Source organism: Bombyx mandarina, chromosome A1 (assembly GCF_030267445.1).
Source record: "Bombyx mandarina strain Sakado chromosome A1, ASM3026744v2".
Taxonomy (NCBI): domain Eukaryota; kingdom Metazoa; phylum Arthropoda; class Insecta; order Lepidoptera; family Bombycidae; genus Bombyx; species Bombyx mandarina.
The window spans coordinates 12,486,738-12,505,473 of record NC_143234.1 but is presented as its reverse complement, the minus strand read 5'-3'; the positions used below and the strand labels follow the sequence as shown (position 1 = coordinate 12,505,473).

The 18,736-nt window shown below is 39.0% G+C and overlaps 1 protein-coding gene across 2 annotated transcripts in view; it reads right to left on the bottom strand.

Annotated features, from left to right (window-relative positions):
• The window catches only part of NGR-A27 (neuropeptide receptor A27), a 66,695-nt gene that overhangs the window by 26,590 nt on the left and 21,369 nt on the right, over positions 1–18,736 (bottom strand). For both annotated transcript variants that reach the window (XM_089739505.1, XM_028179810.2), the window contains exon 2: positions 14,581–14,671. In XM_089739505.1, coding sequence (XP_089595631.1) covers positions 14,581–14,671 — 91 coding nt within the window. The remainder of the gene's footprint in view (positions 1–14,580; positions 14,672–18,736) is intronic.

The window sequence follows — 18,736 nt, the reverse complement described above, 5'->3', positions numbered from 1 at the left end:
AGTCAGTGCGCGGTCAAAATAGAATACTCACAATGTAGCAGATTCATTGAAAGTTAGCCCACTAAGTTTCTCGCCGGATCTTATTTTATTGTTGTTTTAATATTAAATTATTATTGTCGATTTATAATTGGATAAGTTGATAAAAAATGCTATGCAATAGCTTTACCGCGGTATTCTCCGAATGCCACACGTCTTTTATTTATTTATTTCTGTATTTCCTGAAGTTTTCTGATTAACGTATGATAAAAACATTCGAGCACACTTTCTTAAGTGTAGGTAAGGTACTTCGTTTCAAAACAATCTGCTATTCAATGAGATTTCTAAAAGTCCCTGTCTAATTCGTCAAGTATTGGTTAGAAAGCTGTGAATTAAGCTGATGATACATCCCATAAGAAACTTTCAACGAGTTTTTGTTGGAGCTTTATCGTTATAACTCAAATAGTATTTCTTTGTCGGTTATCTCAGGGAAGGGAGTAAGTAACCGTAAATAGTCCGCCTCTCCGGAGCGGCTATCAATTCTTGTTCAAGCCCATTTTCGTTCAAAATTGATTAGGTTATAATATATATATCGGACTTTGGTTAAAAGTTGGATAGACACAATAACATGAATTTTTAAACTACAATTAAATTTACTTTTTCATTTATTGCTTATTTATGAACGAAGTCACGTGCCAGCTGATGTTAAGTGTTTTTTTTTTCTATTGCCCTTGTAGGCAGACGAGCATACGGCCCACCTGATGGTGAGTGGTTACCGTCGCCCATGGACTTCAGCAATGCCAGGGGCAGAGCCAAGCCGCTGCCTACCGCTTAATACTCTCCACAAGCCTCGTTTGAAGAAGGACATGTCATAGCGCTCGGGAAGCACCGTGGAGGGGAGCTCATTCCATAGCCGGATGGTACGTAGCAAAAAAGATCTCTGGAAACGCACTGTGGATGACCGCAGTGGCTCCAGGTAGTATGGATGAACTCTACTCCGATGGCGGGCGGTGCGATGGTAAAAAAGAGATGCCGGTATCATCTCGAACAATTAACATCGTTATTGATGTATGTTTGAATCTGAAGGTCTACAGAGGGACTTCGGTTCGCTTAGTGTTTGTACGGTATGTTCAATAGGGAGTGCTCTAGGAGTTGTTCCTTCTGTGTCTTTTTTAACATCACACATCTGGCCAACAGAGATCGGTGTTGCCACGTACCATCCAGCTCTGGAATAAACTCCTCTTCACGTGGATTTCCGAAGGCTATGTGCTTCTTTAAGTGTGGATTGCGGCCGTCCGCAATTCAGTAAAAGTTTTCGGCTAAAGGTCCATGAGGCTCACTTTCATACGCGTTCTGTTTGATAGCTGCAATCTGTGGCTTGTAGGAAGCGCTTACGTTGGATCCTGTACGCGGATCACGGGTGACCCTCATGGCCCAAACGGTTCAGTAAGGTAAGGAGCACTGTGACCTTTTTTTATTTCCTAGATGGGTGGACAAGCTCACAGCCCATCTGATGTTAAGTGGTTACTGGAGCCCATAGACATCTACGACGTAAACATGCCACCCACCTTGAGATATAAGTTCTAAGGCTTGAATGAAAATACTCGATTTTTATGTGACGTTCAACGCGTTAAGCAACAATATTCCTGGATGTAACTATCAATACCAATAAAGAATTTTCGTATAATTGAGCATTTTTAGGAAAAGTCAGAGGAGCAAGCACGAATGACTATCGAAAAAGTATTCGTATCTTTCTTTCTTTTTCTCCACCTTATCCCACTAGTTTGGGTCGGCACAGCTAATTTTTCTCTTCCATTCTCTTCTATCAGCCGTCATCTCAACACTCACCCCTCTCTCTCTCTCATATCGTCATTCATACACTCCATCCATGTCTTCTACGGTCGACCTCTTCCCCACTACCTTTATCGAGAAAAAATTTATAGGATTTAAACAGCGCGCCTACCGTCCGCAAAAAGAATTAATTTCAGTAGCACGAATGAATTTACTTACTTTAGTTTCGCAATCGAATAGTTTTTTTCCCCTATATACCTGTACTGATAGCCTTGAGGCTATTACAGCTTCTCCTTAACGTGTAGGTGAGCTCACGGGGCTCACACCAGAAGTGTTGCTAACACTGGCCCAAATTTTTTCCCTACCAATACTGATAGACTTGAGAGGCTATTTCAGCTTCTCCTTAACGTGTAGGTGAGCTCACGGGGCTCATACCGGAAGTGTTGCTAATACTGGCCCCAGCAAGAGCAGTGCTTCGCAGAATCTAGCGCCGGATCGGAAATGGGACCCACTGAGAAGATCCGGCGAGAAGGCGAGAAGCTCAGTGGGCTGTGTCGATGGATTAATTTACTCTTCGAGCCCTTCGTCGCAAGCGATGGGTTCGGCGAGGACGGTGACCTCTGCTTGAGGTCCGTTAGCCGTTAGTCCGAAAAGCCCCGTTAATGGATCGGGAGGATCCGTAATGACATGTTTAGGGCGCAATGGAATCGTCACGTTATCGAAACCCAAAAATTATACTCATAATCGAGAGCACGACAGTTGTTTTTACGTACGGTAACGTAAATCTCGAAGGCTGGCGACCGAGTACCTACTACCATCTAATGTAATGATCCGTTTTCGTATCGAGGACTCGATACATTTACATTACATTTTGCCTATCTCTGCCGTGAAGCAGTAATGCGTTTCGGTTTGAAGGGTGGGGTAGCCGTTGTAACTATACTTGAGACCTTAGAACTTATATCTCAAGGTGGGTGGCGCATTTACGTTGTAGATGTCTATGGCCTCCAGTAACCACTTAACACCAGGTTGGCTGTGAGTCGTCCACCCATATAAGCAATAAAAAAAAAATATTTTTTTTTACGTATTTGATAGATTTTCGTTTATGACGTACAGATTACGTCCGGACCGTATTGAACAATTAGACTGAAGCTCAGAAGAATATGTGTTTCAACGAACGGAAATAATTCTGCCAGTTTTGTGTACCCAGCTTCTATCTATCGTTTCCAGACCTTAAGTGTCATAAGCTATCATCAATTTTTATTTTGTACACGGAATTTTTAATCAAGGTCCCTTCGCAAGGAGTCTTCGCTTGATATGAAATGAGGCTCTTAATTATTGTGCGTCATTACAACGTCTTAGCCGTCCGGGACCGTTACAACTGATTCATAACGTCACCTATAATAAAATTAACTTAATAAACCCGAGATCAAAGCGTAAAAGTACTTTTCATTACGTTTATTAGTCAGGAATATTCCATAGAAATTACATACCTGGTCCAATTATATTTTTTTATTAACAACGGTTTTTAGAATGGCCTTCGATTCATTCAGCACGATCTAAGCGAATCAGCGACAGACAGAAATAAAAATAATTTCATATGGCACTGAAAAATTTACAAACATTTGTTATTCAGTTAACTCGAGTCTGCTTCTACGAGATGGACGGCTCTATAACAAATAGTGCATTTAAAATTATATAGCTCGTTAGATTCATGGGCAGTTAGTTTTGTTAGCAGTTAGTCTGCTTTTTTATTTTTGAGCCCGATTAATTAATTAGATAGTCATACCTATGTAAGAGTAATAAAAACACACACATAGATGCAGATACACACACATACAAAATACAACATGCATGCGCGCACACACTCACACACGCAATGACCTACTTAAATGATAACACCTAATGATCTCTCAACACTTGTCCGCAGCATCTGTTCACGACTTAGCCTAACCTAATCTATTTCTTAAGAAGGAGGGAGCCTGGAAATCACTAATACAGGTCTTTGAACCTACCCATAGGTCATTTTAATAGGTAAAATTTGACAATTCATCAAAATTCAACAACGTAACCTTGTAACGGCGTGCAAAATAGTATATTTTCATGGTTTATGGATTTAAAATATCACTCAAAGTAAGATATCAAGATTGTTCTCTAGATAGCAGGGCATGTGAGGCTCGCTCCTGCCCGGATATGACACAATGAAAATTAGATTTCCATCAGCTAAGACGGTCGATGTGATCATGATCTGACTTCGGGACATTAGATCACCATCGCTGTTCGCATCGCCTCAAAAAGACCGGAGACTGACAACAATTCGCGTACGTACCACATGTGAATGCCTTATGTGAACTAAATTTTACAGTTTACATTCGGATTTAACTACCACTAAAATAATTCAAAGAATGAACCCATTTGCCTTGCGCGTAGGCTTAAAACCACGATAGTAAATCAGAATGTACACACTCCTAAATTTATGTTGTCTGTTTCTGTCGTAAAGCGGTCGCCTTTCTGATTTGAAGAGCGGAATAGTTATCTTTATTATAATTGAAACTTCGATATAATGGCTCAAGGCTAGTATTAGCATCCACGCTGTTAGGGACTCTAATTAGATTCATAGCTGTTCTCGGAACTTTGGAAAGCGCCCTGCAGTCGGGATGAACTTCACGCCAGCGTCGAAGCTCTCGATGAGTAGGTAAATATTCGTGCGTTGAATTAACTAAGCTATTATATCTCAATTGTTATAGTCCGAAAACAAACAGCAAATTCAAATTGTTTACCAATGCGGGAGCCGTCTGACCTCCATTCGTAATAAACAGTTTACTTAACGAAGCTTAATCTATTCTTATCTCTAGACATAATATAATACATACCGTTTCAGCATTTAAATAAGAACCTTATTTATATCCTTCCTAAAAAGTAAGCAGGTTTTAAAAACGAAGGTCCCATTTTACCAGCGGTCTGCTATAGAGCGGAACTAAAATATATTGTTACGCCGGTAAGAGTAACGTCATCTATCGCCGAATAGCCGAACGAATATAGAAGGATCTAGAATGCTCGAGAATTATAACGCCATCTATTGTCAGATAGCGGAAACGACTACTAGAGAAGTGTGGAATATTCTCGATAATTCTAGGGATGAGATATCGGCTATAAAAGCGTTGTAGGGATGGCACGCAGTCAGTCAGTAATCGGAACTACTCGAAGCGAAACAGCGAACGGATCACCTGAAGCGAAGCGGAACAAGTGAATTGAGAGTTTTAAAGTGTTTGTTAAGTGTTGAATACAGTTTTTAAGTTGTACTTTCGTGAAATTTTGTTTATCCCGAACCCCAGCGCGTAACAAAATCATCGCATAAGAAAAACCTTACTAAAAGCCCCTTCCCTGTGATTCTCTTTCTATATATTTTTTTTTAACTAATATAGGAATTATGGGCTATGAGATACACCTACCAAGGTTCATCTCTGCACTCCCCTAAGGTAGACTGTTAGAGAACGCCTATGGTATTAAGTCCGCCTTTATACTTTCTAGTATATGAAGTTATAAATAAATAAATAAACATATGGGAACTATTGGCATCATGTTGAAAGACAAAGAAGCATACTGCCCATTTATGATGGGAGGATAATGTTGCTTCTTCTCTGAGCGTAATGACATGTCTTTCCTCAAACGAGGTCCGTCTTCAATACAGTCCTCGACTATAGACTGCTGCTTGCTTTTGACTTTGAGCTGCCTGATTGATACCCATGGGTGACAAAAACAACCCACCATCAAGTCGATCGTGAGATGATCTGCCTACCAATGCGGTTAAGAAAAAGAAAAAAATGCATCTAAAAATAGCTGGTCTATTACGTTAATAATTACTCTTAAGGATTCGTCTAATCAATTTGTAAGTACTTAGGGAAGCAGAATTAACATTGATATTTCAGAACATGCGGAGCGTTGTTTAGTTTAATCCCCGTATAGTTCCCCCAGAGATTGTGCCCTTTAGAAGATCAGTTTAATTGGGTGTAATTGAAACTTCCTATGCTCTGAAAATTATGATGCGTTCGAAGCCCAGCTGTGTCATCCCACCGCCTTGGTCAAGAGTCACGGGGTCTATAGTCTATACTGAGTTCAAAATTTTCATGTTTTCATGTTCCATCATGTTTCAATTTGTGAAGTTTCTCAAAAATCGGCCGATTCTTTTTTTATTTATTGCTTTGGTGGGTGAATGAGCTCATAGCCCACCTGGTGTTAAGTGGTATATGGAGCCCATAGACATCATATGAGCTAACTTTTACGCTATCGAGAACGTTAAAAAACTCGCACTAAGCACAATGGTCAGTCCAACGTGTTGGGCTTCTGCTTTGTGGTCTTCTTCCGTCCACCTTGCCAATCACCATTACCTATCTACAGCAATATCAAAACAAGAGTGATATCGCGTCCCGTGGATTCTTCTATTTGCGTTAGGAATCGATATATTTCACATTTCTTACACGAATGTTTCACAAATAAAGAGATATTTTAGAGAGATTTTACTGGTGGCAGGACCTCTTGTGAGTCCGCACAAATAGGTGCCTATTTCTGCCGTGAAGCAGTAATGCGTTTCGGTTAGAAAGGTGGGGCAGCCGTTGTAACTATACTGAGACTTTAGAACTTATATCTCAAGGTGGATGGCGCATTTGCGTTTTAGATGTCTATGGGTTCCAGTAAGCACTTAACACCCGGTGGGCTGTGAGCTCGTCCACCAATCTAAGCAATAAAAAATAAAACATATAAGCAGAGTTGAAAGTGTTATGGCGTGTGTCAGGACTGCTATATTTTTTTTAAGCTAGAGCTTACACTGAATATTTTAACATTCAACGAGATGACAGCGCTACGTTTGTAACGTTGTCATCTCAGTTGTAAAAGATCTGATATCATTACTGAAATTCTCGATTCAAGTAATGAAATTTGCAAAATTATTATGCGTATAAATTATTTTGCATGTAGGTTTTTCGATATGTAATCTTTTGACCGCCCTTAATGACCACTTTTGGAACATTTGTACCATGAAGTTTTCCGTTCATGCGAATACATATAATGATACACTCATGTATGGATACATAAACAGAAACTTTTAACAAGTCTTATGTTTATATTCAAAATTAATTGGTAGGTAAATATAAATCCCAAATGAAAAATAAAAATGGACTATTTTAAAATCTACATTTTAAATTATAGAGCGCTTTGTGACGATTAAAAAGAGCTGACAAGAACTTTTGTCGGTTAAAGCTCATCAAAAAAGATAAAAAAAGTGATGATATCACAATCATTGTAACCGCAACTAAGGGCCTTTTGTTCAAAGGGACGAAGCCCACGCAAAGCTACGATTCAATTATACGATTTCGGATAGCGTATTGTTGCGTATTAATGTAATGTGGTCCATATTATAACGGGGACGGGAGCGGGAGCGTTTAGCGATTATGTCAAATGCGATTATATTAATTTTTAATTGCATATTTCGGAGTAGATGGTGATATTAAATAACAGAGAGAGATTTTAATTCAACAATTAATCCAAAGTTTTAATACATCGTTCGTAGAGATATACGACAAAGGGAAGATCTTCCACCGAGCGGGTGATATTGCTCAGTAGACCGACGGTCCGAATGTTGTTGTTCGGAACTTGTTTATATGCGCTTTATCTTAAAAATGTCGTAAGGGAGATTCAGGCATCAATTATCTTGCGTTGTATGATGGCTACCCACCACACGTTTTTGGGAGTAAAGACAAAGAAAAGATAATATTTCTTCCACCGAGGCGGTGAAATTGCTGGGTAGACCGACGGTCCAAGTATGTTGATCGGAACATGCCTATTCATTAATTCCTATTACAATTTATTAGTTAAGGCCAATTAATTCTGTGCTTTTTATTGTCTTTGTAGGTAGACGACTATACGGCCCCCCTGGTGGTGAATTTACACTATCGCTTATGGACATCAACAATATCAGAGGTACCGCCAAGCAGCTGCCCACTGCTAGTTTAATAACGTAAACTGTTCTTAAATAATGTACAAATTATCAACTTAAATGACAAGTTATTTGACGAGCACGCTACAAGTAGGGCTCCACCCTCGGCCCGCAAACAAAGGCGTCACAGTCATTACTGTGGTTAGTGCAACTCCCGGAATTGCCGATAATTGTTCAACATTCCGTCACTGCTATATTCCAATAAAGTAACATATTCTGTCTAGTTCGATTGCAAGAACAGACAAAGGATTCAATTTTGAAAACAGATTGACAAAATCCACTGCTCCTTACATCATATCTGATGTCTTCAGTTTACTACATTGGTGTAGGACCTCTTATAAGTCCGCACGGGCAGGTACCACCGTCCCTGCCGATTTCTGCCGTGAAGCAGTAATGCCTTTCGGTTTGAAGGGTGGGACAGTCGTTGTAACTATACTGAGACCTTAGAACTTATATCTCAAGGTAGGTGGCGGCATTTGCGTTGTCTATGGGTCCCAGTGACCACTTAACACCGGGTGGGCTGTGAGCCCGTCCGCCCATGTAAGCAATAAAAAAAGCCCAGTAGCGTGTCAACCAACGGCGCTAAAATAAATGTATGCTCGCACGTGGTCGAAGCGAAACCTTCAAAAGTTTTAGCTTCAAGATAATGAGATGAATGTAAAATTTCGGGAAGACGATAATTGTAGGTTTTAGTGATAGTGACACAAAGTTTGATTATTATTTTACATTTTATTCGTATACATTCTTCTTCTTCTCAGGCGTGTCACTCTTGACAGAGTGGTCGTGATCGTCATGTAGTGTTGGAAGGGGCAGACTTGATGCGTTTCACGATGTCGCGCCATCTCTCCCTGATCGAGGCCATTCTACTGCACTCATTTAGGGGACCTCCCACTGCAGTTTTAATTTGGTCGGTCCACCGCATTGGTGTATATTATATAGAATTATTCAGAATGTATTAAGTACGAATATTAGGTATGAAGCAGAGCACAAATGGAACAACGAATATAAGAAACACTGTATAATGCTTCCTATCTCATTTTCTCCCACGTAAAATCTTATGAATTTATGTGTCTGTCTCTTTTTACTGTCGCTTTTTCGTTTCATCAACTTTCGAATCACAACGATGCTAAAGAAGTTTTCACTTCAAAAATCTTTTTATTTTATTTTCGACGGGCATCTGTTACAGAATCAACTCTGATGCTCTGCCAAGGAAAGAAACTGTTAATCTAATTGCTCACGAATAAGGTTTCAGAATTCTCCAAGCCAACGTGGCCACAAAAAACGAATAACGCTTAACGAACCAATAGTTCTTATTTATTACCGCAATAAAGGCTAATATTTTTCTAGAAATTGCCTATTCGATTATGTCACGTAACTCTGGTCGTTGAGAAAGTTTACCTTCTGTCTGACAATCGTTAGCTGGTCGATAAAAAATTTTGCTAATACATATTTTCTTTTAGCCCTTTTAGCGATGTGAAACATGTTTGTTGTTAAGATAAAATATTCAATATTGAGGTCCAAGTAAAGCCAGAAGAACGTCTTATTTACAATATGACATTCATTAAAATCATACATATTTAAAAAAAAATTTTGGACCTGATTATTATCATTAAAACTTCATCTTCTTTACTTTATCCCACATTTTACGGGGGCAGTGTAGTATTTTTTATTTATTTATTTGGGAAACAAACAGTAAAATACAAAAATATAGTATTTTTAAAAATATATCTAAAACAATAACCAAATATGTTTCCACAATCAAATGACCTCTTGATTCTCCTCTTCCTCCAAATATGACCTCTTATCACAGGGATTAGTCATGAGTCTTCTCTGATCCGGATAGCCATAAGTTCATGAATATTTCTTCTCTAATCCGGATCTTACTCTTATCCCAAACGCATTATAGTTGCACGTCATATATAAGTAAATTATTTCACGTCCCCCTCGGTGTTAGAGACAATACAGCGAGGTGGCACTCCTCATCTTCGAGTATAAGGTTAAAAATCCCTCGGTTGTTTAGCAGTAAAACTAAGAATACAAAATCAATTCGTAGCAATAATTGGTAGGGCGGTGATATCTGCGCGTGTCACTCTTAACGCATACCTTGTATTAAAGATAACGTGAAAATATTCTTTAAATATGTGGAGCTTGTCCGTGATTGCCTGATCTCAAAGCACTACACATTCCTTTCAATATTACATAAGTATTTAGGTCATATGTAAATAACAGTACAAAGGAATGAAACAAATGAATTCTAATATATACACTTCGTGTAGTGGACTGCGAGCGTATTCTATACATGCGAATTTATAGCATTTCTAGCTTATTGGTAAAGCGATTTATGAGCCTAGCCGGATAGTACCTTATTATTGGCTTAAAGCAAACAAACGTTCTGATTTGAAAGTTTATTTGAATTGAGAATTCGAACTTATGTCTTGATATGGGACAGTCGCTAGGACGGTGATGATTAAATGTTGAAAGAGCTAAACTGGTGGCTAAACTGGTTTTTTACTGGTGGTAGGACCTTATGTGAGTCCGCGCGGGTAGGTACCACCACCCTGCCTGTTTCTGGCGTGAAGCAATAATGCGTTTCGGTTTGAAGGGTGGGGCAGCCGTTGTAACTATACTTGAGACCTTAGAACTTATATCTCAAGGTGGGTGGCGCATTTACGTTGTAGATGTCTATGGGCTCCAGTAACCACTTAACACCAGGTGGGCTGTGAGCTCGTCCACCCATCTAAGCAATAAATAAAAAAAAACAATTTTACTGGTCGGGTGTTTTTCACCCTACCTATTCGTTGAGAATCTAAGAGGTTATTCCAGCAACCGGTAGGTGAGCTCACGGGGCTCAACTTGAGAGAATGCGTTAACACTGGCCCTAGCAAGAGCAGTGCTTCACAGAGTTTCTCGCCGGATCTTCTCAGTGGGTCGCGGTTCCGATTCGGTGCTAGATTCTCCAAAGCATTGCTCTTGTTAGGGCTAGTGTTAGCAACGTTCTCAGATTAGAACCCTGTGAATTCACCTACTCGCCCGACTACGCTGGTATAGCCCCTAGATTACCGTAAGGTATATAAAAAAGTACTCTTCGTCGTTTTGAACGAGTTAGATGAGGACGTTGACCGGTGCTTGAAGAGCCTAAAAGCACAGAGAGTGGACCTGGGGGATTCGACAAGCGATGGCGGCTTTGCTTTTCCCCGTCGCCTGGGTAGGGTTAAGCTCTGCACTGGTAGGTATTACTGTACCATATTTCTGTACCGATATCTAGTAGGTTTAAGGATGGGACAACAGTTAAATAAGGCAATTGACACCTGAAAAATGTATGGCAATTTAATCAGTTGCTTAAAAAAAAAAAAAGAACCAGCCTTAATAAAAATCCATGCTCGCTCCAACTAACCACGAGGTTTTTTTTCATCGAAGCTTAAAGTTTAAACACACCATTTTTAATTCAAGTTATGTTTTTTAAAACACTCCATTCGGTGTAGTTTCCAATAATTTTTCCGTACAACGAACAATTTTAACTTTTCAAAGTAACTTTTTAGCAATGCTTTTGTAAATGAAAATTTTAATAATTTGGTCGTAGTGGAATAAAAATTGGGAAACATGTTGACTTTATGATGATGAGAGAATCCGAGGGTCGTGCTCAGAGCTGTGCAATTGGAAAAGCTTATGTCCAGCAGTGGACTGCTATAGGCTGATGACGATGATGATGATTTATGTTTTTATGATTTATGACTTAATGTTTTTAAGCTATTGCATAGCTTCTATCGCGGGCCTTGAGGGCGGCGACTGAATCAAGAAATTCCGTAACGAAAATAACCTGACGCCCCCACTATGCCTATTATGTAGCTCGTGTTCAACACATTCACACGTTGCGCTGGTGTAGTGTTTGTGAATAAGCGCGCGGCGTGACGTCGCACTGCATGAGCATCATGAAAAGTCTGCCCATCTCTCTTTCACGCGGTCTAGTTTATGAATGTGAAGGGGACAGTTAATGTTTTGCTTTTGTTAATGTTTATAAATATAGCGTGGTCTTATTTTTATTATTGTTTTAATATTAAAATATTATTGTCTAATTGTAATTGCATAAGTTGATAAAAAATGCTTTGCAATAGCTTTACCGCGGCAGTCCCGAAGTGCCAAGAGTCTTTTTTTTATCGTAGTTTGGCAGTTGCGTTCGCCATCCACTTAGTTGCATGTAGTATAGGTCTTAGTTTCATTACAACAATCGATTTTACTTTAAACTAGAAGGGTTCGCAGCTGAAAGAGGCAGAATGGTGGAACAAACCCGCGCGGTCGCACTTTCCACTCTGCTATCACTCAATGTATGTACAATCAAACTTGGGTCATCTTATATTCGACGCAGCTTCTTGTATAAAAAAATATTTATTAATTATATATTATTCAGTCGCCGCCCTCAAGGCCCGCGATAGAAGCTATGCAATAGCTTAAAAACATTAAGTCATAAATCATAAAAACATAAATCATCATCATCGTCATCAGCCTATAGCAGTCCACTGCTGGACATAAGCTTTTCCAATTGCACAGCTCTGAGCACGACCCTCGGATTCTCTCATCATCATAAAGTCAACATGTTTCCCAATTTTTATTCCACTACGACCAAATTATTAAAATTTTCATTTACAAAAGCATTGCTAAAAAGTTACTTTGAAAAGTTAAAATTGTTCGTTGTACGGAAAAATTATTGGAAACTACACCGAATGGAGTGTTTTAAAAAACATAACTTGAATTAAAAATGGTGTGTTTAAACTTTAAGCTTCGATGAAAAAAAACCTCGTGGTTAGTTGGAGCGAGCATGGATTTTTATTAAGGCTGGTTCTTTTTTTTTTTTTAAGCAACTGATTAAATTGCCATACATTTTTCAGGTGTCAATTGCCTTATTTAACTGTTGTCCCATCCTTAAACCTACTAGATATCGGTACAGAAATATGGTACAGTAATACCTACCAGTGCAGAGCTTAACCCTACCCAGGCGACGGGGAAAAGCAAAGCCGCCATCGCTTGTCGAATCCCCCAGGTCCACTCTCTGTGCTTTTAGGCTCTTCAAGCACCGGTCAACGTCCTCATCTAACTCGTTCAAAACGACGAAGAGTACTTTTTTATATACCTTACGGTAATCTAGGGGGCTATACCAGCGTAGTCGGGCGAGTAGGTGAATTCACAGGGTTCTAATCTGAGAACGTTGCTAACACTAGCCCTAACAAGAGCAATGCTTTGGAGAATCTAGCACCGAATCGGAACCGCGACCCACTGAGAAGATCCGGCGAGAAACTCTGTGAAGCACTGCTCTTGCTAGGGCCAGTGTTAACGCATTCTCTCAAGTTGAGCCCCGTGAGCTCACCTACCGGTTGCTGGAATAACCTCTTAGATTCTCAACGAATAGGTAGGGTGAAAAACACCCGACCAGTAAAATTGTTTTTTTTTATTTATTGCTTAGATGGGTGGACGAGCTCACAGCCCACCTGGTGTTAAGTGGTTACTGGAGCCCATAGACATCTACAACGTAAATGCGCCACCCACCTTGAGATATAAGTTCTAAGGTCTCAAGTATAGTTACAACGGCTGCCCCACCCTTCAAACCGAAACGCATTATTGCTTCACGCCAGAAACAGGCAGGGTGGTGGTACCTACCCGCGCGGACTCACATAAGGTCCTACCACCAGTAAAAAACCAGTTTAGCCACCAGTTTAGCTCTTTCAACATTTAATCATCACCGTCCTAGCGACTGTCCCATATCAAGACATAAGTTCGAATTCTCAATTCAAATAAACTTTCAAATCAGAACGTTTGTTTGCTTTAAGCCAATAATAAGGTACTATCCGGCTAGGCTCATAAATCGCTTTACCAATAAGCTAGAAATGCTATAAATTCGCATGTATAGAATACGCTCGCAGTCCACTACACGAAGTGTATATATTAGAATTCATTTGTTTCATTCCTTTGTACTGTTATTTACATATGACCTAAATACTTATGTAATATTGAAAGGAATGTGTAGTGCTTTGAGATCAGGCAATCACGGACAAGCTCCACATATTTAAAGAATATTTTCACGTTATCTTTAATACAAGGTATGCGTTAAGAGTGACACGCGCAGATATCACCGCCCTACCAATTATTGCTACGAATTGATTTTGTATTCTTAGTTTTACTGCTAAACAACCGAGGGATTTTTAACCTTATACTCGAAGATGAGGAGTGCCACCTCGCTGTATTGTCTCTAACACCGAGGGGGACGTGAAATAATTTACTTATATATGACGTGCAACTATAATGCGTTTGGGATAAGAGTAAGATCCGGATTAGAGAAGAAATATTCATGAACTTATGGCTATCCGGATGATAGAATAAAATAATGTACTACGGCTTTGTAGAACACATTATTATTTACAAAAAGTGTCGTGACAGCATTTGTCTAACTATTATAGTTATGCCGTAATAAGTGTTCTTATATTTAAAAAAAAAAAACGTCGTCAAATACCGTTGAAATTTTTGTTAAAGACCTGAGCGGGCCACTTGTTTTTAATAAAGCTAACATAATTTTTGTAATTACGATTTCTCTACGAAAATATACTCAACCCGGTTGATGGGTTCTCCAACTACGAGTAACCGGGAAAAGAGTTACTTTGAGCGGTGCTCAAACAAGAAAAAAAAGGTTAAGAAAAAAATATAATAAATGCGGATGCCGTTATTAGATTGATAACAAAGATCCTTATTATTATTTTCATTAAAATCTGCGATAATTTTTTACAGTTATACCAGATTTATTAAAAATATAAAATCAAATATGCAAATTATGTACTTACGCTTCAGATATGAGGGCACGAAGCTTACAAAACACAATGCCAAGACTGTACGGGTATTGATGCCAGGAGACGGAAAGATCATTGGGCAAACCTGTCGAAAAAAGAAACAAATCCATTAATTATATTATGTTAAAGTTAGTTTATAGGGTACTTCGTCGGCGTGGAATAGATTTATTTATTTATTGCTTAGATAGATCGACGAGATCACAGCCCACCTGGTGTTAAGTGGTTACTGGAGCCCATAGACATCTACAACGTAAACGCGCCACCCACCTTGAGATATGAGTTCTAAGGTCTCAGTATAGTTATAACGGATGCCCCACCCTTCAAACCGAAACGCATTACTGCTTCAAGACAGAAATAGGCGGGGTGGTGGTACCTACCTGCGCGGGCTCACAAGAGGTCCTACCACCAGCAAATATATAATTAGTATTGATGTGTGAGGTGGGCAAACAGTTTGTCGCGGCTATCTCATGTGTAACGTGTATTACCACGTGGGACCTACTCTGTGTTCACGATCCGTTCTGACTGAGCTTTTACTAACTCCATTTCTGTTGTTAGCGAAAGCTCATTTTAGGCCTTAATTTTCTGAAGCTTTTAGGGGCTCGCTATCTACAATTGTAGCCTCTCTAATGTATTGTGACTAAGTTCGTTACAGGGTTAAAGAGACATTAGCGAAATATTAGTTCGCCAGTAAGAATCTCAATGCTCAAAGCAATATAGCGCGCAGGCCGCCATAATTCTTATATGATCAGGGATTAGAGTATTGGAAGAGGTTACATTAGTAAAAAAAAGTACCTATGAATATACTCGTAATATTTCATCATTGTCTGGAAAGAATGGATTTTTAATTTTACAAGTACTGAATACTATTTTTAAATCTTTATTTCTAACGCCATTATTATAAATCATTATTATAATCATCATTATTACCTATAAGTTTTTTATTAGATTCTGTAAATAGCGCATCGGAGTTTCACTTTTGCAAATGCTTAATTAAAGTTCAGATTTGTCTAAATCGTTTAAGCTTAAATCAATAGCCAGGGGAATAATGTATTATCATCACGTGAGAACTTCCATCACCCAATCTCTGTGGCAAGCAGCGGTAAGGAGCATCGTCTCAAAAATATTATAGTTAGTTTTTTTTTAGATTATCCAGTACGAAAATTACGTAGAGGCTATGAAATTAAATATATTTTTTTTAGGACTGAAGGATTACTGGTGGCCCGGAGGCCTTTCCAGTTTTACTAGGACAGGTGGGCCAGCAAAGGCTCAGCCAGGAGGGGTGGGACTTACTAACAGCCACCCGAGCGTCTTCGAAGGAGACAAACAACTCAAGAGCAGCTGCTTCGCGAATGAATCTGCTACCGGATCAGAATCGCGACCCGCTGAGAAGATCCGGCGAGAAACTCAGCGAGCAATTAAATATATCATACATTAAAAACTTCGTAAACTCGACTTAGGCCCCAAAATATGATATAGCTTCACGAATTTCTACCAACAAAGTTCCCAGGCAACGTGTTCAGCCGAAACTGTGAGCTAACTCCCCCGCTATACGACTGCTATTGCCATGAGACTCAAATGCCGTTACAGGGCAAGTTTAGCTTCACACGACTGTGTAATTTAATTACGTAGAGATCGGGGGATGCACTCAGCGGACCGCTGTTCTGAAAACGAGAAATTAATAACCTAAATACATTTTTAATTTATATTAGTACTTAATTTTTGAATGAAACCTTTTCAAAAACATATTCTTATATATATTTAACTATTGAACAGTATTTAAAAGAAACGATGAGAATCCATAATAAGACCCCGGAAGTATCTATGAGCTTAAAGCTAAAGGGAGCATAAAATTTTAAGTTTTCCTCCATTTTCATTTCAACTTAGTTTCGCGTTTTAGAGTTCTGGGCGGTTAGGAGGGCATTCGAGTCTGACTCTGGAATCAAACGTAGCTCAGAAAACGGAGTTAATACTTTTAACCACTCTGTAATCCTCTTGCGCACAGTTCTGTGACATCTCCCTTGAATGGATATAAAAATGCCTAATGAAACATAATCTATCTATATATCTATATATATATAAATGAATTGCTGTTCGTTAGTCTCGCTAAAACTTGACAACGGCTAAACCGATTTGGCTAATTTTGGTCTTGAATTATTTGTGGAAGTCCAGAGAAGGTTTAAAAGGTAGATAAATATGAGAATGCTCGGAATTAAATAAAAATAACTAAAAGCTGTTTATCCTTTGATGTGTCCCCCGTCGGACGGATTCCTTTTATTTGTTTTGAGTTTATTTTATACAAAAGTTTAGGTATTTTATTAATCGATTGAGGTACCAAGAAGTCTGCCGGGTCAGCTAGTTCAATATAAATAACGTAGATATATTGTATCATTAGTCAAATTTACAGCTTTGTCTTTTTACAAGAGCTTATCGTTACGCAAAATTCCAAACGTAACTTATTACGGAGTGTATTAAGAACGACTTCAGTATTCTGCTTGTTTTTAGTATAAAGATATAAAATACTAGCCGTACGCGCCCGCTTCGCTGGGCATTTAAAGTTAACATTATTATTTATTGTCATTATTAAGGGAGTCCAACACTCATATAAATATTAGCCCATCCATTAATTACATGTAATTTCTACATTAATACCAAGTTTCAAGTCAATCGGATGCATGGTTCAGTAGTTATAACGGAACATCCGTAAAAATCACTGTAGATTTATATATTAGTATAGATTCAAAACACTGGAGGGTCCTATTTAATTTATCAAGCAAAGCCGTCCGCTGCTTGTATCGTTTGCATCATCATCAGTCTGTATCTCTCCATTGCTGGATGTAGGCGTTTCTCATAGTCCGCCACAATGAGTGATTTTCCGCCTTCCGCATCCAATCTTTTCCGGCATATCGCCGCAAGTCATCTACACCGGGCAGAGGGACACCCAACGCTGGGCTTACGCTCGCTTGCATCGTCGATGTAATATTGCAAATAGAACATACTTAGCCTCAATAGAACATAATGGTAGGACATCTTGTGAGTCCGCACGGGTAGGTACCACCACCCCGCCTATTTCTGCCGTAAAGCAGTAATGCGTTTCGGTTTGAAGGGTGGGGCAGCCGTTGTAACTATACTGAGACCTTAGAACTTATATCTCAAGGTGGGTGGCGCATTTACATTGTAGATGTCTATGGGCTCCAGTAACCACTTAACGCCAGGTGGACTGTGAGTCCACCCATCTAAGCAATAAAAAAAAGCTTATAATAATTTTAAATTAATTTAGAAATACGCCCCTGTAGTATCATCGCGACATTTTTCTACGGAATTTCTGAAAATCGTGACGGGAGAATATTTTTTCATCTTTAAGCCCACAGACTTCCACCGCTGGATATATCGTCTTCTCGCATTAAAAATGTATAATCTCAAAACTTACTAATTTTACAGGAGAGTGTTTTAAAGGTTTAACATGTAATCTTTTTAATATTAATCATAATATTTGCAACATTTATTTTTTATTTTTTACCGGTTACATTATCTGTATTTTAAAGTAAGATAAAATTATGTATTAATTTTATTAATAGTAGTCAAAATATAGGTAAACTAAACAAAAAACCAATACTAAACTTCGCTCTTTCGATAGTTTTTATGAGAAAAATACTGGTGATACCAAATGATTCCGCATATTATCTCAATTTCGAATATATTTGGAAATTGTACACTTTTAATGCGAAAAGACGATATATCTCCCCAAGCATCGCCACAACGACCGGTCCTACGCTGCCTGCTTACAGCACATTCCCGCGAACCTCAATAAGTCTTCGGTCCATCTTGTGGGAGACCTCCGATCGCGATCCCCGCTCAAGAACTTTTCGGCCTGCTAAGACCCAAAACTACGTAGCGGAAATTAAAAAAAAAGTATTTTAAGTAAAAAATTAAGATCGGTACATTTTTAAAAGTATCGATACTAAGTAAAACTTATTCCTACAGAGTTGAGGTGAAATTGATTTTGTTTCAGACTAAATTTTTATTCTGAAAACATCAATTGCTTCTGGTAGGACCTCTTGTGAGTCCGCACGGGTAGCTACTACCATCCTGCCTATGTCAACCGTAAAGCAATAATGTGTTTCGGTTGGAAGGGTGGGGCAGCCGTTGTGAC